Source organism: Culex quinquefasciatus, chromosome 1 (assembly GCF_015732765.1).
Source record: "Culex quinquefasciatus strain JHB chromosome 1, VPISU_Cqui_1.0_pri_paternal, whole genome shotgun sequence".
In the NCBI taxonomy this organism is placed as follows: Eukaryota; Metazoa; Arthropoda; class Insecta; order Diptera; family Culicidae; genus Culex; species Culex quinquefasciatus.
In genome coordinates, this window is record NC_051861.1 from 45,341,079 (window position 1) to 45,367,429 (window position 26,351).

Consider the following 26,351-nt stretch of genomic DNA (forward strand, 5'->3'; position numbering starts at 1 on the left):
GTTTTAAGAGAAAAATAGATTGGAGTATCAAAAGTCTAGCCTTAGGTCGTATGAAAACCTGCAAGGCGGTTTCGGTGGTCTCGGGATAAAAGAGCCTACACAGAAAAAATATGTGAATTTACTCGACACGGAAAAAATGAATCACATGTAAACTCAGTTGATGTAAATTTCAGTGGTTTATGGATGGACCCTAGGGTGACAATACAAAAATCGACGTCAGGGATATTCCGTGGCTCAATTTTTTAGGCAAAATAAGTATATGTGCCAATTTTGAGCCAAATCGGTTAAGGTTAAGGGGACGCTTTTTATCGTTGAAGTTTATATGGGGAAACTCTCGAATATGAATGGGGATATCACATCAATAATTTCAACTTTGCCGAATACACCAAATCGATCAGAAAATTCCTTCAAAACTTACAGTTTTTCGAATATTTACGTACCATTTGTGGTATGAACAGCTGCCAAAATTGTATGGAGACTTATATCGGTGAACCAATGAACCAAAATTGCATCTTTAGTCTTAGGGAAGGGGCCCGCAAAGTTTAAATATTTGAGTTACTATTTCAATACTTTTGAACATATCAATTCAAAAATGTAATCTGATTTTATTAATTTTTATTTATCATTAGGAATAAAAAAAATAGTTTAAAAAATTAATTGTCTCAGAAATATGGATTAAACTCAAAACACAGGGTGGGATCACTTTTCACTTCAGGTTTTTTTACCACAACATCAGAATTACCCCCTGATGTCGATTCCTCGCGAGTTAATTTGCAATTTACGAACAAGTCTTCATTGGCGGCGTACTAAATTTTCCAGTCTAGCCGCGCACTCTCGAAGTAGATACAAACGAGTCGCGAATGAGGAAAAAATATACAATTATCCGTTGTACAGAAAACCCGTTAATGATGTGTGCGTTTACCTCCCCACCCCTTCCCCATCGTAGTCACTTGCAAAAACCACTTTTGCGCCACTGAGTATTTATGTAAAATGTTTTATAAACTTGTCACTTTGCTTGTCACAGTTAATGAGTTTTAATAAATATTTAGCCTGTTAATTAGCCTTAATTCAATATTAATATCGTTGTTAGATTGCGTCGCCGTCGTAGTCGGGCTTGGAAGGTGCGGCTTTAAAGTAAACGTTACGTCTACAGACCATAGTCTCCGATATTGAACGAAGCAGAAAAAAATATAAATAAATGCCCCTCCTAAGTGGAAATCATTATCGATTGGCGCTAATCGGCGGGAGGTTATCTACGTAACACGCGCTCACCGGGGACTGAGGAGGCTGCTTGCTGTGGAATTGATCAATCTCCTTAGCCGCGCCGACAAGCGGAAATTGTTTCTTAATTAACGCTCAACTATACGCAACAAGACTCTTGGTGTTGCCGCCCAAGGTTTGGACCCGACGACGGCTGGCAATTGGAAAATGACCCACAACCTGCGAGGAGGCCGGTGCAGATTTATGACGGTGTTCATGGTGGATCATTAACTTTTTACGGGTTGGTTTTACACGGAATTGTGATAATTTGATACGCGTATTTGCGGTGTGAATTTGAGTGTATCTTTTTTGCAGATCCTGATAGATATTGGTATAGGCTGAATTTGATTCAGAAAAAGTTTGTTACAACAATAAAATCATACTGAATTCTAAAGAAATAAGCGGAATTTAGTACGTCCAAGTATCGTTTAAAAACTGTGCAGTTTAAAACAATAAATAGTTACAATTATCAATGAATTATGTTTTTTTTTCTGTTATTTCAATTTCAAAACCAACCTAACCGAATTGGAAGCAATACAGTAATTGCAGCTCCTCACTCATGGTCATATCAAGTAATTCATCTTCACACGAACCGATCATTTAGCATTTAAAGGGAGGGAGCACAGTTTAGCGTGGGTCGTTTCCTTAAGACGACGTACAGCAACAATCATTCCCCGCAGCCAGCAATTGAGACTCAAGTCAAATCAGCTCAGTTCCCGGCCGCAAATGCTGTCACTGCATCCATCCAGCCAGCCAGTGCAGTCCCTTCTGGGGACCAGAAAGATCCGTCCGTAGATCTGCTGGTGTTCGATGGAAGGCCGCAAGTGTTGCATATTTGCGCGCGAACTCGCCGACTAATGACCGTTGATTAAATGTGATTCCCGTCACACTGGAAACTGGTTCTCCAAATGATAGTGTACCCCTCTGTCCTGTGCTGCTGCTGCTGTCAATCAAACCCCGATGGTCTGGATGGAGCGGAGCAAAGCAAAAACAACAACCCAGAGGGCTCGCGAATCGCGGTCACTTTGCTGTGGCGGAGGAACCGCGACGATTGGTCTCTGTCTGCACCGGATGGTCGGTCGGACACCGAAATGATCCAGTTTGGTCGTCGTGCCGTTTACTTTAACTTTATTGCTCTTAATTGTTCTCAAATTACAGATAATTTAATAAATTATAAGCATGCAGGGGCGAAAAAACGCAAACTCCCTCACGACCTGCCATGACCGTGCTTTTGCTTATCTAAAGTCATTTGAAAACACAATTCCAGAAGCATTAGCACGGTGAAATTGGATTTGTACCATTGGTGATAAGCCCCTGGCTATTGCGGAAGCCGAACAGTTAATGAACACTTAAAAGCTTGGTTCGCAGCACATTAACCCACATTTCACGCACCAGGAGCAACGGTGCATTCAATTTTCTAGCAGTTTTTCAAAGCCATAAATAAACCTACTTGGGCAATTTCCTAGCGCGACAAATTAGTCATGTTCATTAGTGCTACCGCGCACTAGGAAACTCGCTCTGTGGGTGTTTATTGCTGGTGACTGCAGTTATGAACTACTTTTTATGGGTTTTCCTGCACATTACAATTTAAGATGAAAAGTTTTTTTTGAAACATAACAAAAAAAATCCAACATCTAAATGAAATCGATTATAACATATCTGAAAACCGTAAAAAAACTTCATGGTAATGATCTTGTCCTCTTTAAAGCCCAAAGGAGTCCAAACTTCTACTAGAATACCACATGCTTTCACACCAGTGCTCCTCACCGCAATCAAGGTTCATGGGTGCATTTTGAGCCGCCACTTCCGAGAAACATGCTCCGGCTGTTATGCCGTGGAGGTGAGAAACTCAAGGCTTGGATCTAATGGCGTGGTTGCAGCAAGAGTGAGCACGATAAAAGAAGTACACAGAAAAAAGTAGAATTTTGGAAGGTTAAACATTTTGGTTGGTTTAATATTACCTCTGTTTTAAGTCATTTTACTTATAAATGTAAATCTAATGAAAATTCATCATTGTAGAGGCCTTCCCTATGACCTATCAGCAATTTTGCGTCATTGATTCACCCATTAAAGCTCATTTAAGAATAAAATCACCCGTAAAAAAAGTATCAATATCGTGAATTGAACCCAAGACCTCTGACAGACCAAATCCATGGCATAAGAAAATTTCAGTGAGACTCAGAAAACTAACATTTTTCTGATTCTTTTTCTTATATACACTGTATCTCAGCATCCAGAAGTACAATATTTAATGTTTCTTAGACACAATTTATAGACAAATCTTCTGAACATTCTTAGTATTATTTAAAAAAAAATCACTTATTTTCATCAAAAACCTGATGTTTTTTATTGAAAATCAAACTTAAGGGGTTACATACATGTAGAAAATCACAAAATTTCATATTACAAAAAATATTGAATCCACTAAAAACATGATTTTCAATCACACCTGAAAGTTTCATGAAGATATTACATGCTTAAACTGCGTTAGTGACGATTTAAGCTCAACATTTTGCCGTGCGCAAAGCGGACTGTTAAACTTTCTGAGCTTTTTTCACGAAACACCGAGTTGATTTAGGGGTGCCACGATATCTCGAGATGGGATGGACCAAATTGGCTGGAATTTGGGATGAAGATTCTCAAGACATATCCCAAGTAACATTTTTTCCAAGAGTTCTACAAGAGCTCTTCAAGATAGCTACAGCATAGCAGTTTGGACCGCGGTAGGATAAAACTCTCTTCAAGTACTCTTCCAAACTGCTATGCTGTAGCTATCTTGAAGAGCTCTTGTAGAACTCTTGGAAAAAAATGTTACTTGGGATCCCGTGTGCATGACGAAGCCCGATTTAGAAATTTTGCTATTTTAAAAAAATACAAAAATTAAAAACTGATGATTTTTTATATGAAAAACACAAAAATATTTTTATCTTTTTTTAAAATAAGTTTTTTGAAAATCGGCCTTCGTCATGCACACAGCACCGGTTTAATAAGTCTTCACTAAAATTTTGAGCCAGTTTGGTCAATGCAGTTTTTAGATATCGTGGCAACCGTTTTTTGAAACGACTAACTTCAAATAGCTTTATCTCGGCAATGATACAACCAAATGTCTTCAAATTTGATTTGATAATAGATGAAAATGTATTTTTTAATGCCCTAAAAACAGATTCCATATAAAATTAAGTGTGTGCTCACACCAACCTTTGACTTTTTTGTCGATTTTTATATATAATAGCCCGGGTCAAAAAAATTAAAGTTGCTCAAATCAAAAATTATATGAGATTGCCCGAAAGAGTACTCAAAATGGAGGCTCAAGCCAAAATTTCAGCCCATTTGGTTGAAAACTGGCTTGCCTTGAGCAGGAACAAGTTTAAATGGGAATTAACCCGTAAAACTGGAGCATTTAGGTAAATTGCTCTGTACAAATCAGCCGTTAACAAATGACGACTTTTGCATACCATGGGGTCCTTGGGGATAGTCTGGGGAACAATTCCTCCGAAGAGTGCAAGACGATCCGAGGCCCCTGGTCTTGCCTTGAACCGGATTAATTCCGGCGTCGCAGAAATTCTCATGGTCCCAGCAAAATGTATTGGGAAAAATCAAAGCACACTAAGAAGGCTGCCTCGATCAGAGGACACCACATGGCAATCAGCCACCACGTGGAAGGAAAATTACTTCAAATTCGGGTTCAAAATTACATTTTGCGTTTTTAAGATGTTTTGATCAAATAGCTGGCTGAATAAAGTGTTCTAGGAATAACAAAACTACTTTAAAAGCAAAAAATGATTATACCCTCCTGCCACGTGGTGGCTGATTGCCATGTGGCGTCCTCTGATCGAGGTAGCCTTCTTAGTGTGCTTTGATTTTTCCCTATACATTTTGCTGGGACCATGAGAATTTCTGCGACGCCGGAATTAATCCGGTTCAAGGCAAGACCAGGGGCCTCGGATCGTCTTGCACTCTTCGGAGGAATTGTTGCCCAGACCATCCCCAAGGACCCCATGGTATGCAAAAGTCGTCATTTGTTAACGGCTGATTTGTACAGAGCAATTTACCTAAATGCTCCAGTTTTACGGGTTAATTCCCATTTAAACTTGTTCCTGCTCAAGGCAAGCCAGTTTTCAACCAAATGGGCTGAAATTTTGGCCTGAGCCTCCATTTTGAGTACTCTTTCGGGCAATCTCATATAATTTTTGATTTGAGCAACTTTAATTTTTTTGACCCGGGCTAATATAACCCCTTAAGAGGCTATTTCTCATCACACCATATCCAATATATTGTAATATACTTTTCAAATGATGATTCGATTGCAACTTTGGAGTAATACTTTAGATTGCCGCGTGGTACATGCTTAATGCCCAATTTCATATTTATGTTAGCCTAAGTATTCAATTTAAGCTCAAATTTGCACACTCTTCATAAACAAATAGGCGTTTAGAATTATTATTAAAATTATTAAAGAAAAAATTCAGTGAGATCCAAAAAAAAATTAAAATTTTCAGCATAATTCCTTCATTGAAATGCTTTGTAATATCCTAATTCTATGTTACAAATTCTTAAGTTCCCACAAAAATAAAAAAAGGATATAATAACACTTGCTATTGGAATCTTCTCCACACTTATTTCGGATAAAGCTATACGTAAGAAGATTTGTGTAAGTTTGGCTGTAAAATCTTACATTACTTACATATTCGGAATCCTCGGAAAATTCCACGTAAGTTTGAAGTTGAAGAAAGCCTACAGAGCACTTCTCTACGAAATCGGTCTTTTTTTAATTTTAATTTTTGTATTTTTTTTAATCCGACTGAAACTTTTTTGGTGCCTTCGGTATGCCTAAAAAGCCATTTTGCAGTTTATCCATATAATATTCCATACAAATTTGGCAGCTGTCCATACAAAAACGATTTATGAAAATTCAAAATTCTGTATCTTTTGAAAGGATTTTCTGATCGATTTGGTGTCTTCGGTAAAGTTGTAGGTATGGATATGGACTACACTGAAAAAAATGATACACGGTGAAAAAATTGGTGATTTTTTATTCAACTTTTTGTCACTAAAACTTTAATTTAAACTATTTTTAATTTTTTTTATTTTTTGATATGTTTTAGAGGACATCAAATGCCAACTTTTCAGAAATTTCCAGGTTGTGCAAAAAACATTTGACCGAGTTATGAATGTTTTAATCAATACTGGTTTTTTTTTTTAAATCGAAGTATTGGTCGCAAAAAATTTTCAACTTCATTTTTCGATGTAAAATCAAATTTGCAATCAAAAAGTACTTCAGTGAAATTTTGATGAAGTGCACCGTTTTCAAGTTCAGGACATTTTTAGGTAACTTTTTTCAAAATGGTTGACCCTCAGTTGCTGAGATATTGCCACGCAAAGGTTTAAAACAGGCCTGCCCAACGTCCGGCCCGCGGGCCGGATCCGGCCCGTCAAGCCATTTCATCCGGCCCGCGATGACTTTTCAAAATAGTTCTATGACCGGCCCCTAAAGCTGATCATGAAATATTAAATAAAAAAAAATATGAGTGTATAAATAAAAAAAAAAACTTGAGATCATTTTTTTTGCGATAAAATGTTGTGAATTCAACAATTATTTTAATTTGGCTTTGTAATTTTGAAATATTTTTTCTTCGAATGCAGTTTTTTATGTTTAAATTTTATTCATGTCATTTCTTAATTGAAAGTTTCAGAATCAATTAATAAACTGTAAAATGGCGCAAGATAATGAAATTACCCATTTAGTAAAAATGTAAATGAAAAAAAAAATTGTATCACTGTTTAAAAATGCACAATAAGACACTTAATTTAAAATTTTACAATTTGTACCATGTTTCTGCAAATTGAAGCTTTTCTTTTTTGAGGACTTGATTAAAATTGATTTTTTTCAATAAGTGAGTAAGCAAAGCAAAGTATTTTTTTAAAATAAAATTTTGCAGTGATAAAGTTTTGTTTGAAAAACCTTACAGAAAGCAATTTACTCATACTGAAAATAAAGATTGCTGCAAAAAATTCTAGAATTTAAAAAAAAAGTCTAAAATAAGTAAAGAAATCAGTGATCAAAAAAATGTTTTTTTCATAAACAATTACTCAATCAATTTAAAAAAAATCAAATAAACATATTTTTGAAATTTATCTTTGTTTATCTTTCTAAAATCATGGTAATGAACTAACACTAGTTTATTTATTGATAGGACACATAAAAAACAATTTAAAAAACTCTAGACTTGAAAGAACCTTAAATTAAAAAAAAAGTTTTTATTATCTTTGTGGTTTGGTTGGGCGTTTTTACACATTCAACTTTTATCAAACTTTTGTTCCGGCCCGCCACTGGTTCAGAAAAATCAGATCTGGCCCGCAGGTCCAAAAGGTTGGGCACCCCTGGTTTAAAAACATGATATTGATGAATTCCAAGTCTCACCCAAACAGCCCACAATTTTCTAAAGTCGATATCTCGGCAACTAATGGTCCGATTTACAATTTTAAAATATGAAACATTCGTAAATGCCCCGATCTCTTCGAAAACAATGTTTTCAAAAAAAATAAATCAAGACAAACATTTCAAAAGAGCCAAATATTCAATATTACGTTATTATATGTTTTTTGCATATCAATTTTTAGTGACAAAAAGTTAAATAAAAAATCCCCAAAAAATTTTACCGTGTATCATTTTTTTTTCAGTGTAGTCCATATTCATACCTACAACTTTACCGAAGACACCAGGGGCGCCGACTCTGGGGGGGCACGGTACTTTTTGCCCCCCCTAAAATTTGGCTGAGGGGGCAGCGCATACATTGTGCCCCCCCAGAAATTTTGGAAGAAAAATATTTTTATTTCAAATGTAAAAAAACACAGAAATAATTGAAAATAGTATCTTAAACTTAAATGGAACATTGTTTGTACACACGGATAGAATTCTTGTAAGCGAATCCGTAAAATAGCTCAAAAACATTTGTTGTTTTCGAAATCGCTGAAATTTTTCGAACAAAATCGTTTACAATTTTCTGGATTTAGATGCATTTTTTCTAAATCGACAACGTTTTATCTATACCACTGTGCTCTCTAGGAAAATCAGTTATCTAGTACAAGAGCACAGAGGCATCGGTATATGATTTGAGAGATGTCGTCAACATAAATTTTACGGATTTGCTCATAAGATTTGTATCTGTGCATGTTGTTTCAAAAACAAAACCAATGTACTTTTTCCATAGCACCTTATCTACAATCACCAAGTTTTCAAACGCAACATTCTGCGATTTGCCATTGTAGATCAGGATTTAGCGAATATAAACTGAAACACTTTTCAAAATGGTCATTTGATGACTGCTTTACATTTACAAAAATGCTGAGGAATTCAATATTTTTTTTAGTAATTTTAGAAAGGATTTGAAAAGATTTCAAATACATTTGTTAACCGTTCTATACCAATTTTAGCTGAAAAATACAATTGTTTCAAAAAGTAAATTTTTGGAAACTAGAACACCGATTTACTGAGAAGCTGACAAATTAAAACATAATCTGAGACAATTCCACATTATAATCATAAAACACAAGTGTATTGCTTTCTGCAATTCATGATCGATTTAAAAATAAAAAGGCTATAGAAATTTTAACTGCATCCTCAAAAATATATCAAAAATCAGGAGTAGAAAATAATACTTAAAAATGGAATATTAAATTCTTAAATTCTTAAATCCCTAAATTCTTAAATCTTTATATTCTTAAATTATTAAATCCTTAAATTCTTAAATTCTTAAATTCTTAAATTCTTAAATTCTTAAATTCTTAAATTCTTAAATTCTTAAATTCTTAAATTCTTAAATTCTTAAATTCTTAAATTCTTAAATTCTTAAATTCTTAAATTCTTAAATTCTTAAATTCTTAAATTCTTAAATTCTTAAATTCATAAATTTTTTAATTCATAAATTCTCTTCTTTTGAAATTTTCGATTTTTTTTAAACATTGAATTTTATTGTTATTTCTAAATTTCTGATTGTTTAAATTTCTGCTTTTGATTTCTTAACATTTTCAAGTCATGAGTTTTTGTAACCCTAGATTTTTTTCTTTTTTTCTCTTTTATGCGATGCGTTACGTTTTTAATTTGTAAATTTCTCTGGAACGACGCAACATTTTTGCAATCTTTTAAAAGCAATTTGTAGGTTGAAGGTTCAGATCTAAAAACGCCTTTGAAGCTTTCAAAAATAAAGAGAGGTTTCTCTGTATTTTTTTAATTTTGGAATATTGAATTTGGTGTATCTGTTTTTTCTAAATTGCAGATTTGAAAAATGGATATTTTTTAAATGTGTATTTGTATTCTCAAATTTCTGAAGTTCTAAATTTTTGCATTTAACTTTTGTTTTTATTTTTAGAATATTTGTATTGTTGAATTTCTAAATATCTGATTATTTTTATTATTGACTGTTACTTCTAGAAAATAACTACGAATATGACAATGAGAATGAATTCGCCTTCCAAACATATGAAAAATTCCCTCCAATTAACATTCTCAATCACGTTTTAATAAATTATATATTTCTTAAAAAATGGATTCCGGATGAAAAAAATCCGTATCACATCGTAATATTTTTTTTTTAATTCGTGATATACAAGAAACATAAACATCTAATCGCCACTCTTACCTATTGATTTCGGAAAACAACCGTGCCCCCCCAACATTTTGGACTAGTCGGCGCCCCTGGAAGACACCAAATCGATCAAAAAATTCCTTCAAAAGATACAGATTTTTGAATTTTCAGACATCATTTTTGTATGACAGCTGCCAAATTTGTATGGAAAATTATATAGACAAACTAATGATGCAAAATGGCTTCTTTGGGCATACCAAAGGCACCAAAATAGTTTCAGTCGGATTAAAAAGTACAAAAAAAAATCGAATGACCGAAATCTGAGAGAACTGCTCTACTGTTTAACGCCATAAATAACAGAATTGATCTGCATCTTTTTGAAATGAACTTTTCAGTACTAGTATTGAAAAATAATACTTTTCGATGCTGTTTTGGAGTTATACAGCAAACACCAAAAAACATCCAAGTGTTTCACTGAAAAAATCATTTCAAATGGTGTTCACCGAAATGGTACAAGTGTTATATACTCGCAAAAAAAATGATTTTTCAGCACTTTTTGCCTAACTACTATTCAGCATCCATTCGAAAGCTGAAAAGTTCAAATTTTCAGCACTTGTATTGAAAATGTATACTTTTAGATACTGTTTGGAGTGTGACGCTTAGCTTGATGGCAAAAAAACATTTAAGCGGAGAAACATTTCACTGAAAAAATGGTATTTTCCTGAATTGTATTTAAATAGATGCAAAACGCGATTTTTTTCGCAACTTGTTGCTTAAACTACTAATTTTAATCGTTTTATCGTAAATTCGTACAACTTTAAACAGTTCCACTTCAGCCACTAACCCAGACAGACATCAGCCACCGTTTGCCAGCTTGAGTTTTGCGAGCCGAAACGTGGAAGAGGGATGGCACGATCATGAATAAGATCTCACTTATCATTTTTATTATGAGCACAATAAATGCGTTCGGGATTTTCCCCTCCATGTTTTCCTTTCCACCCAGGGAAGATTCCTTCCTTCTTCCTTATTGAGCTCTCATATCTCGACGGGTTGAAGAAGCCTCAGGTTTGTGGAAGAAGCGCACTCGCATTTTGTTGAACCAAGAGCGTGGCGTAGATTATCTTTTATTTATATATGCGATGAAATAAAAAAACACCTTTTTCTGTGCATGTAAACTAATTAATTATTTGGGTTTCCTCTTTGGGTGCTCGAGCGGGATGGGGTTGTTGCATTATGTTGTTTTCCGGCTTGTTTTCGTGTCATGGTTTGGGGTTAAAAATGAACTGCGAGAGAGGATGGGACGTGGAGCAAATTTATTCACCCCACACTAATGCGGCTCTGCCATGCTCCCTTGATTGCTGACTCTCACTTGCAGCTTAGGTAAAAGCAGTATGTTTTAGGTAACACTACGGCTTCTGTCATAATCGTGTACTTGGATGATCCTGTGAACGAACAATCAAAACTAATTGGTTTAAACTCATTTCTGATAAATAGGAAACTCGAGTCAAACAACTTTCTCGACAAATGAGTCATTTGCGTCAAACTCAAAGCCATAATTTATCAGGTCAAAACCAACATCGATTTTCTCTGATTTTGCAGCAAAAGTGTTATGCCCAACCTTGTCTCAAATTTTACCTCCCCCTCCCCGAAACCTCCAAACCCACCCCAGTTTCCTGTCAATTTGCGCCAAGGTGTGCAAATTACCAGCGCTTTATAAAAACGTGATATTTTCGCGCCCGCAAATTCACATGAGCAATATAAAGCAAGCAGAAAAAAAATCGCATTGCTCTCTCACCCGCAGCTCTCATTGACAGCGAACGATAAATCAATAATATTTATAAACAAGCGGCCTAACAACAATTTATAAAATCACCTAGTTTTTATTTCCATTCGGTATCTCGTTTACCACCCTCTGGTGCCCTTTTCCCCTGCTTCAAGAAGCAAGCCAAAGGCCGATCGAATATCCATCCACGTTGCATTCAATGTCTGGCGTAATAAATTTCAAAATCATCACTTTGGCTGGCTTTTAGTATAGGTACTAAACTGCACTGAGCGCGGAGTATTTGCTTTTGCACTGCTTTGGGTTCAGAGTCAGAGTGCGGCGAATTTATGCATTTGCAAAAAACTAACAGAGCAAAAACAAAGGTAACTGAAGCAAATCTTGAACCATTCTTGCGTACAGTTTGGAATGTTTTTAATTAGAAAATAAATGGGGAGAGAGGGGGTAAAATGCATCCTTAGCGTGCAAAAATTTCCTTGGATCGTTCTGATCTGAAATCCCTTTGGTCAATTGTCGCACAGCAATTTTCAGGATGTGTCAAGATAGCACGGAAAGGTTGAAACTTCTTTCATATTAAAAGTGACAACAATGCACGGAGGTTTTTCGGTTTTTATTGAATATCTCATGATTTAAATCGAATTTTGTGGATCTGTGAAAGCCAAAAGGTGAGACATTATGAGCTGCAGAAAATGGCGTTCTTAACTCAATTTGGCTCATAGTGCACGAGCAACAAGATAGCACGACAGCCGAAAATTGAGCAAAATTCATGCATAGTGAATTCATCGCACAAGTTTTTTTTTTTTTTTTTTGACCTTATCTGAGACCGATAATAATTTTTTTCGAGTTTTTAGTTTTCAATCAAAGCAGGCTTCTTTTTGGGTCAAGATATGGCCCATGTGACACTTTCAGCCAAATCGCTTCATATTTGTCGATTTTTAGAACAAAATGACCCACAAATAAAAATAAAGTAAATAACATCAGTGATTCAAACCGAAAATCACAAAAAAAAAATATGATTTTGCTTTACAAAATCGACAAATCTGCACGGATTTTGACCCAAAAAGAAACCTACTTTGTATAAAAAATTAAAAACTCAAAAAATGTTTGTGTATTTTACACAAAGTCAAAAATTTAAAACGCCTAGGGCGTCATCCATGAAGTATGTCACGCTCTAGGCGGAGAGGGGGTGTATGAGCAAGTGTGACATTGCGTGTTGTAAGTATAGGAAAAGCGTGACAAAGGGGGGGGAATTTTGGCTGATTTTAGCGTGGCGTTCTTTATGGATGAAGCCTAGACCGATTGGTTCCCCTGCATGGAATATGCTAATACACTCCCTAAGGGAAAACAGTTTGTCTACGTCATCCATGTGAAAAAAAAGTCTTGAAAAACCTCAAAATTGTTATAAATTTAAAAAAATCTAAGGCAATTTTTGAATTATTTGTAACAACCACGTGGGGAAAAATGCACCGGGTCAAAGCAGTTTTCACGAATCACTTCTAAATGACTCCGCTGCATTTACAAAGGAGTATCACAGCAGTGCATTCTGGCCCGACCACGCTTATTACTGAAAAAAAAAATAAATCAAAATACTTTTTTTTAGTTTTTGGGCTCACTTTACATCAACACTTACAATATCAGTAAATGCTTCTTACATTTCCATAAATTTATTGTTTATTTGATGGAATCGAATCTTGACCAAATAAAATTCGAAAATAATAAAAATAAAATAATGGTAGAAATCATTTTGTTGAAACTGAAAAAAGAGGATCAAAAAACCAAACCCAGGGGTGACAAAGTATGGCCCGCGGGCCAAACGTGGCCCGCGAGGTGTCTTTTTGTGGCCCGCGGACCCATTTTGAATGATCATGTAAAATGGCCCGTTGACCATTTGTAAAGTGAGTTATTGTTTTTCTAAATGAAAGTTAATTTTAAACGTTTTTTTTTTTTTCTAATGTAAAACTAAACATTTATCCATATTTTGAACCCCATTTTACAACACAAATATTTCGTTCAAAAATCTTTCTAATTGAAACAATTCCACACGTTTCAATGTGAGTGAAACTAGTAAACATCGTAAGCTTTTGTCACCCCAACCCTCCCATCCATTAAAATCGGTTCGAAAAATAAGAGCAAACAATATTTTTCAAAAAACTTCAAACTTTCAATGAAAATTTAAATGCAATCAGCTGAAATCAATATAAAACTTTTTTTTAAACATTTTCCATTATTGCCTAATTGGGTCCTAAACTTAGCTTAAATTTCTGATATTATTGTTCAATACGATAAAATTTACTTTCCTGAGTACAACGACCCTTTGTACGGCTGGAAAAGATATAAATTTTAATTTAAAAAAAATAACTTCGCGGCCCTTCTTGACAGAAAAAGAGCTGTCAAATAGGACAGCTCGTTCCAAGAGGACCAAAGTTGATCAATCGAAAAAATGTTGTCTTGTCAATTTATTTTTTGCATGAAAATGAAAACAAAGTGATCAGGAATAGTTTTTAATTATGTTTTTTACCGTTGTACATAAAAAATTACGTAGGGCCCAATTTTTGGAAAATAATTTAAAGATAAAATTACGCCGTCGCATAATTTGTTCAGATTTTATGTCTTCAAAATAAATTAAGCTTCAAAATATCTATGAAAACACAAGTACATTCAACTAAATACTATTTTGTCCAATATCTAAAACAATAAAATCAATAAATCTTATGGGAAACTGTCATTTTTTATTTTCTATTATTTTTAAATAACGAAAATGTTCAAAAAATAACAGAAATTTAAAAAAACAATCTATATTATAAAAAAACATCTATTTTGATATTTATTAGAAAAAAATAGATCTATTTTGTATTTTAAATAAAAAAAAACCTAGTTAAATTTTTAAATAATATATTTTGTACAGTTGGCCCGCAAGCTCTTTTGAGCTTAAAATTTGGCCCGGCATTCAAAAACCTGACCAAACCTATCAACCTTGGCCCAGCAAGGGCAAGCAATATTTGGCAATTATGCCATTATTTTTTCAAATCATAATTTTTGAACAACTTTGAAATAAACAGCTCGATAAAATCACTTAATTTTTGAATGCAAGGTCAAAACATGCTTTACAGAAGTTTTGTTAAACTTTATCCTTTTCCTGATTTTTTATTCAAAGAATTAACAGAATTTACAAAAAAATAGCTTAAAAAAATTAAGAGTGGACCGCTTCTTGCGAAAATACAACCACACAAAGTAAAAAGAATCAGGAAAAATGGAATGTTAAGTTATCACTAAAATAGCACTAAAATTTGAAATGCCGATATCTCAGCATTATTAATCCGATTTTTAATGTTAACAATTTTGAACCTACGTGAAATATTTTGACCTTTCCGATAAAAATATCACCAAAATCTTAAAACTCAAGATAAACTTGTGAAAAGGGTCTAATTTTACATCAAACCCTATTCTAATATTTATCTTGAAAATTTTAAAAAAGAATTTTGAAATTAGCAATCAAAGCCGGTAACTACCGCGTCATTGTTAAACCAGGATTGTACACAAATCGCGTAATTTCCTAAACACAATAGAAGGTATACAGTGGTGAAATGGGTTGTTCCAAATGATTACAATGTACGTATTTTGCAAACTGCTTCGAAAAGAATTCAAACTTCATACAATAATTTAAGATAGCTTCATGGGGCAAAATAGGAAGTTTCTATTTATCTCAGCACAGAATCATTCTTATGCCATGACGGTTTTTTTTACAAATAAAATAAATAGTTAATCAACACAAACATCAAATGATTATAAAGAAATTAAATTAGTTAGAATTTGGCTAAAATAACCACTTCTACACCAATCGCTACTGAATACTCTCTTTTTGCTCTCCCTCTCATTCCAATCGAGTAGTACAGCGAATGGTTCAGAGAGACCGATTTTATTAAGTCGCTCGAAGCTCACTGAAAATAGTCTGCGATCGGCTTTGCTTTGATCATTTAAGAAATTGCTTAAAACCAACGATATCGATGATATTTTGCCATTTTGTTGTTTACACTACATCAAAGACATATTTGACGGCAATTTCCACAATGCAAAATTCTAATTGACGTCAAACTGTTGTAGCGCAGGCCAAGTGAGCGCCGCGATGGTATTTTTTTAGGCTCTCTCGTTCGGTGATGAGTGAGTGATTACTGATCTTTTGTTGACTAACAAACGAATGCCGAAAGGTAATTTTCAGTGTGTAAATAATAAATTGTCCCAATAATAAATCCAATTACCCTATAGGCAGCGAGACACCATAAAAAGTGAAAAAGTCGAGCAAATCGATATGAGATGCAAGCTACTGGTTTTTCCTTTCATTTCCCGGCTAGACTTAGAAGTTGCCCAGTCGGTAGCCGAGCTTATTTGTTCCGCTAGAAGTGTGATAATTATTTATAAACTGTCAGTTTTGATCCATTTCCAGCAGCGACTAATCGCTGTTTGAGTTAGAGAGAGGTAGATTTCCCGTTCATCCGGACTGATCAACTGGTTTCAAGAGAGCCTTTGAAACTCAAGGGAAATCATGTTCGAAAATGATAACAAGAAGCTTTTAAATTGATAGCATAAATTTAGCAGCGTGTGAACGCATTATCTCGCGTGCTGGGGAAGGTGGTTTGGAATGGTGACATGAGTAATGGCCAGAAGGATTGGTGGCAGTTGATTTCGCTTCGGTCAGCCAGCTTGGTGTTGAAAGTTGGCCGGAGGCGGTTCGATAAATCAAGTTTTGCGATATTTTTTTGCAAGCTCGATCGTTTAGCGAATAAATTGGTTTTCGTGAATGGGATGCCGGGATCGATAAATATTTTCGGGGTGTGAGACTTTTCACCATATTTTAACTCTGTAAATAATGTTCTGAAAGAGTTTTCGGTTTCTCCACGTTTGTTTCTTCACCTTTTCAAAACTTATTTTAAACCCTTTTAGTTTTGAAATTCAGACTTTTAAACGACCTAAATTTGATAAATCTTTAATTGTTTTCCCAAAGAAACGTTCTACCCCTAATTTCCATCAAAAACCCACCCTGCCAGGCCATGTGTCACTGCCACGTTGCCATTTTCCCCGTTGCGTCGTGTCAGTCTTCAGCGCGTCCGAATTCAATCAAATCCAATTATAAAATTAATCCCTAATTTCTAGCTAAGAGGGATTACGGCACTTTGGCGCGCTCTCTGGAATATGGATTTGGCCACAAGCAGAAAAATGGGCTGAAGCAGGGCTGAGTGAAGGGAAATTAAAAATAAATATTGTTATTTACACCCGAGATCAAAACTTGGACCTCGCTGAGGAGAGGGAGCGAGAGAGTGCTGACGACCCCCTAGAACCAGGGTGTGTGTGTGTGACGGAGAGCGGATTCTGCGCGGAGGGATTTGATATCATGCTGTGGCCAGAGAGTCAATCAAACTGCGTGAGGATGTGCATGCGTGTGGACGGAGAATGGAAAGTGTCAGATCGTTTTACACGCTGAGTTTTTTTGGGCGAGGGGAATAAAGGGCAGGCGAACTTTTTTATGAGATCGTTATAGGAGCGGAGAGAGTGCTCATAGACTCAGAAAAAAAAGAACTTAGGTAATAATGTATGAATGGCGTGTTAATGCTTTGATAAATAGAAGAGCAATGTTTTGTTTGCTGCGAGGGGATGTGCTGTGTGTGACATATGCATTTTGATATGGCGTTCAATTTTTTTAACGGAATAAGTAGTTGAGCAAGATGTGCATCTGCTTTTTTGTGTTCTCTTCGCTTGAAAAAGATAAAAAAAAACTTGGAGAGCAACTGACAGTTGGGCCAAATGTGACGTTTATGTGATATGTGCTCACATCAATTAAACACTATTGTTGTCACCTTAAGGGATGAGTGGTGGGAGCACGAACAGCAAATTACTTTTTTTTTCAAGCTGTAATCAGAAAATTCTAAATTGACTCATGATTAGTTTTGAACTGAACTGTTTAAAAAGGGACGTTAATGAGCAAGCAATCTAAATCTTAACTTACTATATTAAACCAAGATTACTTTTCTCAGAAAATCCTACAGAGAGCTGGCTCAAATCTGTGTTTTTGCTTTCGAAATTATCAAATTAATCTAGGACAAAACAATAAATGATAACGAAGTATTTGCTATTTTCACCTTCTTTTAGCAGTTTGTCAGAAGCAAGTCAGTACGAATCAAACCGATTCCGTGATTTTATTTTGTTCGTCTCGATTCTGAGAAACAGAAACTAAAATAAAAAGAAACTTAAATTTTACACAATTTTCAAATGCTGTTAACTTGGGAGCTTATATTCTAATTTAACCATCTAAAAAGAGACCTTTTGAATGCAACTAAGAGAATTAGAATTGGTCAAGCTTTACGCAAATGGGAGCAATTTTAAGATTGTTCACGTTTATGGACCTCAAACTTCAACCGTTTTACCCCACTTTTCTTTGTCATAACGTCATGATTCGAATTCCTGGAGGCTTCGAAACCCGGACACTTCAACTTGTTTTATCAATTATTTGGATATAAGTGTCAAAACTGTGTTAATTGATGTATTCTAAGTTAGAATTTCTAACATCAACTTTCATTAAGATTTGTTTGAACGCTGTAGTTAATGCCAAAACAATTAAATAAAATAAAATTATAAGATTACCAAAAATGCAAAACATTTCAACGGAAATATTTCAAAGGCGTCCGAAGCACCGGAAAGGCAAAACAGAAATTTATGTTTTTGATTTTCTTAAATTCTAGCCATTTTAATATAAACTATCGATTGTTTTGATGTTAACAGCTTACTTGAGACCTAAAGAATGCCATTCACTATTGCGCAATTCTCACTAACTTGGACTTCGCACTAAATTATTGCTATCGATCGCACTATTGCGACTTGTCAAACTGGCTTGGGAAATTTTAATTTTCTCAAAAAATGATCAAAGCGAGCCGATGTTGCTCACCTGCCAATCGCAATTTTAAAGTGCGAATGTCCAGTTTGGTGGAAACTGCGACTGGAAATGTAAATAAACAACTGCTGGTTGCCTAGTTTTTGGAAATTTGGTTGTCAAAAGTGCGAGAGAAAAGTGCGGGCCAAATCCAAGTTACAGTGCAAGGATCAATAACATTTCAGTCCAAATTTGTGCGATTCATAAGCAAAATCGAGTGTCCGGAATTCGAAGCAAAAGTGTCCGGATTTCGAATCAGCTTTTAACAGTGTCCGGGATTCGAAGCACAACATGTCATTTTAATTTTCAAATTTTGATGAAAAATTGTTAAAAAGACTGTTTATACTAAATCCTGATGATATTTCTACATTTCCAACTTATTACATGATTTTTTACCAGCTATAACAAAAATAATATGGTACTAAGTGCAGGCCTGCAAAATGTTTCCAACCCAGCGTACACATGAAGCAAACCAAAATGTCAGTTCACTGCTAGCATTTGACTGTAAGCCTACTGTGTCCGTTCAACTACTGCCGCCTGACTCGTGCCGGTCGGCTGGTGGAGAATGAGAGACGTGAAAAAATGAGCTACACTCACTCAATTCGTGTCGTATGACTGACTCGTAATATCCTCTCTAAACACTATTTTGACTATTTTCGAACAATTGAATGGTTCTAGACTGTGCAAAACACTTAAAAAAAACCATAACTAATATTCAAAATTACATTTCCACGCATAAATACCAACTTTTTGTGTAAAAACTCGTTTCTTTATGTGTGTGCGTGCAACGTCGAATGAGCGTTGGTCGACTACTGCCTCGCATTGCAGCTGCTCAGTGAGCTAGGGCACTCACGACTGAGTCGGGTTTGTTTATGTCACGGTTTTGCGGTTCAGTGAATGGATCTGAAAAAATCGTGTATGCGTCGCCGATTTTCGCGTCAGGACCCCTGACATTTTCAGCTCTGACTAAGTGTCCGAATTTCAAATCATGACGTTATTTGGCATGAGTTCATCTCATATATAGACAAACAAACGCTGAAAGTTTCATCCAAATCGGAACACCTCGATACGACCTGTAGAACAAACTGAGCAAAATCTAAAAAAAAACTGCCTTTTAATCATAAAAAAAATTATTTGAGCATATTTTTTTGCGAAATTTGCAAAACGCACTGTCATACTGATAGTCAGAAACCCCGGAATTAAAATTGATTACAAAAATTCAAATAAAACATTCTGGATTTTTGAAAAGGTACAATAAACCAAATTTCCAGTTTTTTTGCTATTTGGGTGATTTTGAAACGGCCTTGAGTCAGGGGTGTTAAAAAACACCAAAAAAGCAAAAACTGAAAATTTGGTTTATTGGGCCTTTACAAACAAAACGTTACTTAATCCACCCTTAGGTGGTTGGTGCCTTCCTCAAATTTAAAGGGTGCTATCCAAAATAGACACAAAATGGCGGTGTTTTTCAGAGCTTTATCAATTTTGACTCATTATTCCTACTGAGCAGTTCTCTACGGAATCGGTCTTTTTTCTTTAATTTTAATTTTTGTATTTTTTAATCCGGCTGAAACTTTTTTGGTGCCTTCGGTATGCCCAAAGAAGCCATTTTGCATCATTAGTTTGTCCATATAATTTTCCATACAAATTTGGCAGCTGTTCATACAAAAATTATATGTGAAAATTAAAAAATCTGTATCTTTTGAAGGAATTTTTTGATCGAGTTGGTGTCTTCGGCAAAGTTGTAGGTATGGATATGGACTACACTGAAAAAAAATGCTACACGGTGAAAAAAATTTTGGTGATTTTTTATTTAACTTTTTGTCACTAAAACTAACATTTCAAATGGGCGTTATATTGAATGTTTGGCCCGTTTAAAATGTTAGTCTTGATTTTAAATTTTTGAAAATATTTTTTTCGAAAAGATCGAAAAATTTCACGAATGTTTCATGTTTTAACATTGTAAATCGGACCTATAGTTGCTGAGATATCGACATTAGAAAATGGTGGGTTGTTTGGGTGAGACTTAGAAAACATCAATTTTCCTGTTTTTTAGCCTTTGCATAGCAATATCTCAGCAACTATGGGTCGCATCAACAAAGTTCAATAAAGCAAAATATAGAGAATTTTCTCAGCTTTTCAAAAATATTTTTTTCAAAGGTGGGCAAACATGGGCACTAATTTAAAAAAATGAAAAACTGCGACTATTTTCAAAAAAGTTACCTAAAAATGGCTATAACTTGAAAACGGTGCCTTTATCAAAAAATCACTAAAGTACTTTTTGATTGCAAATTCGATTTTACGTCGAAAAATGAAGTTAAAAAATTTTTGCGACCGATATTTCGATTTTTTGAAAAAAATTAGTATTGATTCAAAAAATCATAACTCGGTCAAAGATTTTTTGCCCATTCTGGAAATTTCTGAAAAGTTGGCATTTTATGTCCTCTAAAACATATCAAAAAATAAAAAAAATTAAAAATAGTCTTTTTTTGCAAATCAAGTTTTAGTGACAAAAAGTTAAATTAAAAATCACCAAAATTTTTTTTACCGTGTAGCATTTTTTTTCAGTGTCGTCCATATCCATACCTACAACTTTGTCGAAGACACCAACTCAATCAAAAAATTTGATTCTGAGTCGATAGGTCTAGGGTCTAGGAGGTCTAATTGAGAAGTTCATTTTAAGAGTGATTTTATAGCCTTTCCTCAGTAAGGTGAGGAAGGCAAAAACTCCAGACATGTGAAAATCATATCAATGTCTTCCCGGATTGCAAAATATTAATTATATTTCAGATTTCAATAGAAATAGAAGAACAGTTCTCTACAAAATCGATCTTTTTTTTTGAATTTTTATTTTTGTATTTTTGAATCCGGATGAAACTTTTTTGGTGCCTTCGGTATGCCCAAAGAAGCCATTTTTCTTCATAAGTTTGTCCATATAATATTCCAAGTTTGTCCATATAAACATTCAAAAATCTGTATCTTTTGAAGGAATTTTTTGATCGATTTGGTGTCTTCGGCAAAGTTGTAGGTACGGATAAGGACTACACTGAAAAAAAAATGATACACGGTAAAAAAATTGTGATTTTTTATTTAACTTATTGACACTAAAACTTGATTTGCAAAAAAAAAACTATTTTTATTTTTTTCATATGTTCTAGGGGACATCAAAAGCCAACTCTTCAGAAATTTCCAGGTTGTGCAAAAAATCGTTGACCGAGTTAAGATTTTTTGAATCGATACTGATTTCTTCAAAAAATAGATTGAGATATTGATCGCAAAAAAAATTTCAACTTCATTTTTCGATGTAAAATCAAATTTGCAATCAAAAAGTACTTTAGTGAAATTTTGATAAAGTGCACCGTTTTCAAGTTAAAGCCATTTATAGGTAACTTTTTTGAAAATAGTCGAAGTTTTTATTTTTTTTAAATTAATGCTCATGTTTGCCCACCTTTGAAAAAAATATTATTGAAAAGTTGAGAAAAATTATATATATTTTGTTTTTTGAACTTTGTTGATACGACCCGTAGTTGCTGAGATATTGCCATGCAAGTGATTGAAAACAGGAAAATTGATGTTTTCTAAGTTCTACCAAAGGCACCAAAAAAGTTTCAGTCTGATTAAAAAATACAAAAAAAAATCGAATGGTCGAAATCTGAGAGAACTGCTCAATAGATTGTAGATAACCACACAAAGTTTGTAGTTCTTAGATTGAGGAATTTATAATTTTATCAAGCTTTGGCATTGTTGTTTGGATTTCCGATAAAAGATTACCTAATACCTAAGATTACCAAACAACTAAGAAAACATTATTTTCGAGAGCGCTTAACAATACAGTCTACAATTTGTCTTGTAATTAGCATATCGTCGGTTGTTTTGTTTCACAAATTGCGTTATTTTTCAAACCACACACATACTCCAGCGCATTGTTGTGCTACTCGTCCATAAACGATCTTGGCTCACCGCCCGGCACTCGACGATACTCACAAAACAATAAAAAATAAACCTAAACCGTAAAGTGGCCATAAAAAAGAGGCTGACTTACTTCCAGGAAACCGTGGCGGGAACACATGGCGACCGTGACGGCTCAGTAGCCACGGGTACAACGGGTAGCTGTCACGCGGAATGTTCGGGTGGTTCGGGTGCAGCATGTGCGGATGTGGCCCACCGCCACCCGGTGGAAATCCTTGGCCAGCCTGGACGTGGGCAAGGGCGGCCGCCGCCTGGAACTGAGCCGCTAGTAGGTGTTGATGGTTGTGGGCCGCCTGGACCATTTCTTGGGCGTTTAGGAAGGGCCCGGGCATTCCGGGCGGTTTCGGGAGGTTATCTAGCGATTGTGGGGGATTTATGGGGAATGGTCGGACGAGACCGGCAGGGATCCCAGGAACTACGATGGGGCCTTTGGCTGGCGGCGGTTGGGATTGAGGAGAAGGACTTCGTGACGAGCGACGGTCCCGTATTACGTCATCTGGGGTTAGTCGGGTTTGAGGTGGTGAAGGACTCCGACTGGTGTCCAGTCGGGTTAGGTCTTGGCTTTGTGGAGACTCCGGGTATCGACTGGATCGGTTCAGGTCGATCGGAGGTGAGGAACTTTGTTGTAACCGTTGCAGGCGAGTACTGTAATCACTGGGGGAGCAGTTGGGCGGAAGTCGCAGGACTCGCTGGAGGTCCACCGGATTAGTGGAGAGGTTGTTAGGGAGGTCCGGCGGATAGCTGCTGTCGCTGAGCGGACTCAGCGGCCGTTCCGAGCTTTCACTGTTTGGAGAAAAGTGCGGCGGCGATTTCGTAATACGGTTCCCGACGATGGACTCTATGCTAAACCCTATCCGAGGCTTTGGCGTAGGAAGCGCCATCACGGAAGTCGGAGCCAGTGGCATCATTTTGCAACCTTTACGAAACTATTTCTTTGAGGTCTGTGAGTAATTTCTATTCACTATTCAATTTGTTTTTCCTTTCCACGCTCACATTTCATAATTGACACTTTTGCTTGGGCGCCACAATATGTTTACACCTAGAACCCGACACTTGACTCGCGAAAACGCCTAAAGTTCCTCCCAAAAGAGCCCAAGCTGGCGCTCCAAACAGCTTAATTTGTTCCCGGGTGTTGTTTGTGTTCATGCTTCGATTGGCACCCACAGCCGCGCGACGGCCGGAACGGCAAAAACAAAACGATACAACAACAACAACGGCGGGGCCGTTTAACACTTTACTTTACACGCGCACGCACGTAAAACCACGTCGTTCCACGTTCAACGACGCTCGGGCACATAATAAAAACCAGCTCCGTACGGGCTGCCCCGGCCAGCACCAACACAAGCAAATACCAAGCGACACCCGACGGAACCAACACCAGCAGCGAGCACGTGTTTCCAGTTTGGAAGAGCTTTTCGAAACCCAGAGGGAGGAGCATAAAATTTTACATAGGTACATAACATTTTACCAACGTGATTGGTTGGAAGCTTTGCTGTCGTTGTGCCGTTGAACGGGGAGAGCGAGCTTTCAACCCCGGGCAGCACCAAGCTCGATGTGATGAACTGTGTTGTCCATGGATGTTGGCCGAGCGCCTGCAGCTGTGTTTCCTTGGTGTTTGAAACCCTTTCCGGGACTGGATTGAAGACGGGTTGCCAGGTCAATCGGAAAATGCTGATAAAAATATTTTGCCTCATTAAAAATAAAAATAGATCAGAATTTTCGCTATACGGCATTGCCTTGGCGTTCTCGATTGCGAGATTCCTACTCGAAACTAGGTGTCCCAAAACTTGATTGTTGAGGCAATTGTTAGTCTCTTTTTACACCTAATCTCCTACACCCAAAACTAGGCTTCGGCATACGAGGATAAAGATTACTGTTTGTCAGTAAAGAAGTTCCGGACGGAGAGGATAAATATCGAAATTACCGAGAGAACTTTACTCATGGGTTCATTTTTCAAAAAGTTCACCCTTCACAAAAAAAGATTCGATACCGAGACTATAACCCAAGATATTCGACATATGTTTTGGTGACTAAGTGACGATCATTTGTCTATAAAGCCACTCAATGGGATGAACTGTTTCAATGAACGAATGAACACGATTTGTTGTTGTTATGAGCGTAAGAGGTATATACTCTTGCAAAATAGTACATTCCTCTCGTTTCTTTTCGGAAGGACCATACACTCGGTCTGCGGGTGTATCCACCTTGGGATTCGCACAGACGTCCTTTGGGTTGTGAGTCCAACCGCCGACCAGCGCCTCTACCGAGACAAGATCCAGAAAAACGACCTGGACTGAGCTAACCACATAACCTCTAGTTTAGACCGGGGCCAACATTTACCTCCGGAAATCAACGGAAGGCGTGATCATACAAATTTCTTCTCGAAAAAAATTCTGGGTGTTGAGTAATCAGTGTTATAAAACATTTAAACAAAATTGATAAAAAAATGGTTAATTGAAACTGGGTAAATCTCCGTGAGTACACGAAATCGGAAGTTGCCTCGACCCTTTTTTGATGTCCTTACAATTTTGTTGAGATATTTTTTGTGCCTGATCACGAATCTGAGCTCCATTTTTCTATATTTTGTGACGGATGTTTTAGCACATCCTTAATGCTCAAACGTATTGTTTAAATATTTTAATCGTTGATTTCTTTTGAAATCATTTGCTCACAAAAAAGATAAACGTTTTACAGTTATTCTGGTGATTTTTTTTTTTAATATTGATTTTTAATGAAGTTAAATTCATTTGCGTTTTTGTGATGTCCCCTAAAATCTGCAAAATCTGGCATGCCTGGTTACGACCCCTACCGTATTCGAACATTCGAAAAAAGACTTGTTTTGAAGCCTGAAAAGTGTGACAAAGGGGGAGACAGGGGGGGGGGGTTAATTTCGGTCGATTTTAGTGTGACATACTTTATGGATGACGCCAAGGGTAATTTTTTCATTAGAACAAAATGTTTCATTTTAAAATTTCATTTTTTTCTAATTTTGCAGGGTTTTTATAGAGCGAAACAATGTTCTACAAAATTGAAGAGCAGACAATTACAAAAAATAATATGTGAACATAAGGGTTTTGCTTGTAGCACATGAACATAAGGGGTTTGCTTGTAACCATCACGAGTTATCATGATTTTACGAAAAAAAGTTTTGAAAAAGTTACTTTTTGTTTCTCTTTGTTATGTCGTTCGTGTCTGTCGCGGATACCCATGAACGGATGTGATCAACGACAATTAACTTTTTCATAACTTTATTTTCACATATTTTAAAATCAAACTTTTTAAATCCACATTTGGAAAATATTTTGAAACCAGAATTTAAATTATTTTTAAAGATTTGTCAAATAAGAATGGCATTTCGTGAAATATTTTACACGATTTACACTTCAAAACTTGGCAACCCGGCCCGCAACCCAGCTAACGATGCCCATGTTTATTTGAAACCCCCTTCTCTCGACACGAGGTGGCGCTGGCAGAATGCTGCTCTCCGGGACCAGATGGGAGGTTTTCTGGCGAGCAGCCCACGTTCTCCTGCTCCGACCACTGCCGGGCCGCTATAATGGCATATATTTACTTTATTTATTATATATTATTAGAAGCTTGTTAAAAGTTCATTCTATAATTGTCTGGTATGTTATTTGGTGTTTTATTTTCGTTATTATCGCCATTTGCTTTTGCCTCATTTCCAAGTCGGAGCACGACCGCGGACCCAGGACAACGACGAGAAAAAAAGGATCCCACAGGGCACCTGACGGCGCGCGGTGGCTCTGGAAGTGGTGTGAGGGATGGTTGTGGTTTGGGGTAAGATTAAATTGTGCTCGTTGAGGGGCACAGCGATTCTCGC

General features: G+C 36.1%; 1 protein-coding gene across 1 annotated transcript in view; it reads right to left on the reverse strand.

Annotated features, from left to right (window-relative positions):
• The window catches only part of LOC6041371 (homeotic protein empty spiracles), a 60,323-nt gene extending 36,208 nt beyond the window's left edge, over positions 1 to 24,115 (reverse strand). The window contains exon 1 of the mRNA XM_038249245.1: positions 22,584 to 24,115. Within this exon, the coding sequence (XP_038105173.1) occupies positions 22,584 to 23,418 (835 nt within the window). The 5' untranslated portion in view covers positions 23,419 to 24,115. The remainder of the gene's footprint in view (positions 1 to 22,583) is intronic.
• Positions 24,116 to 26,351: the final 2,236 nt, after the last annotated feature.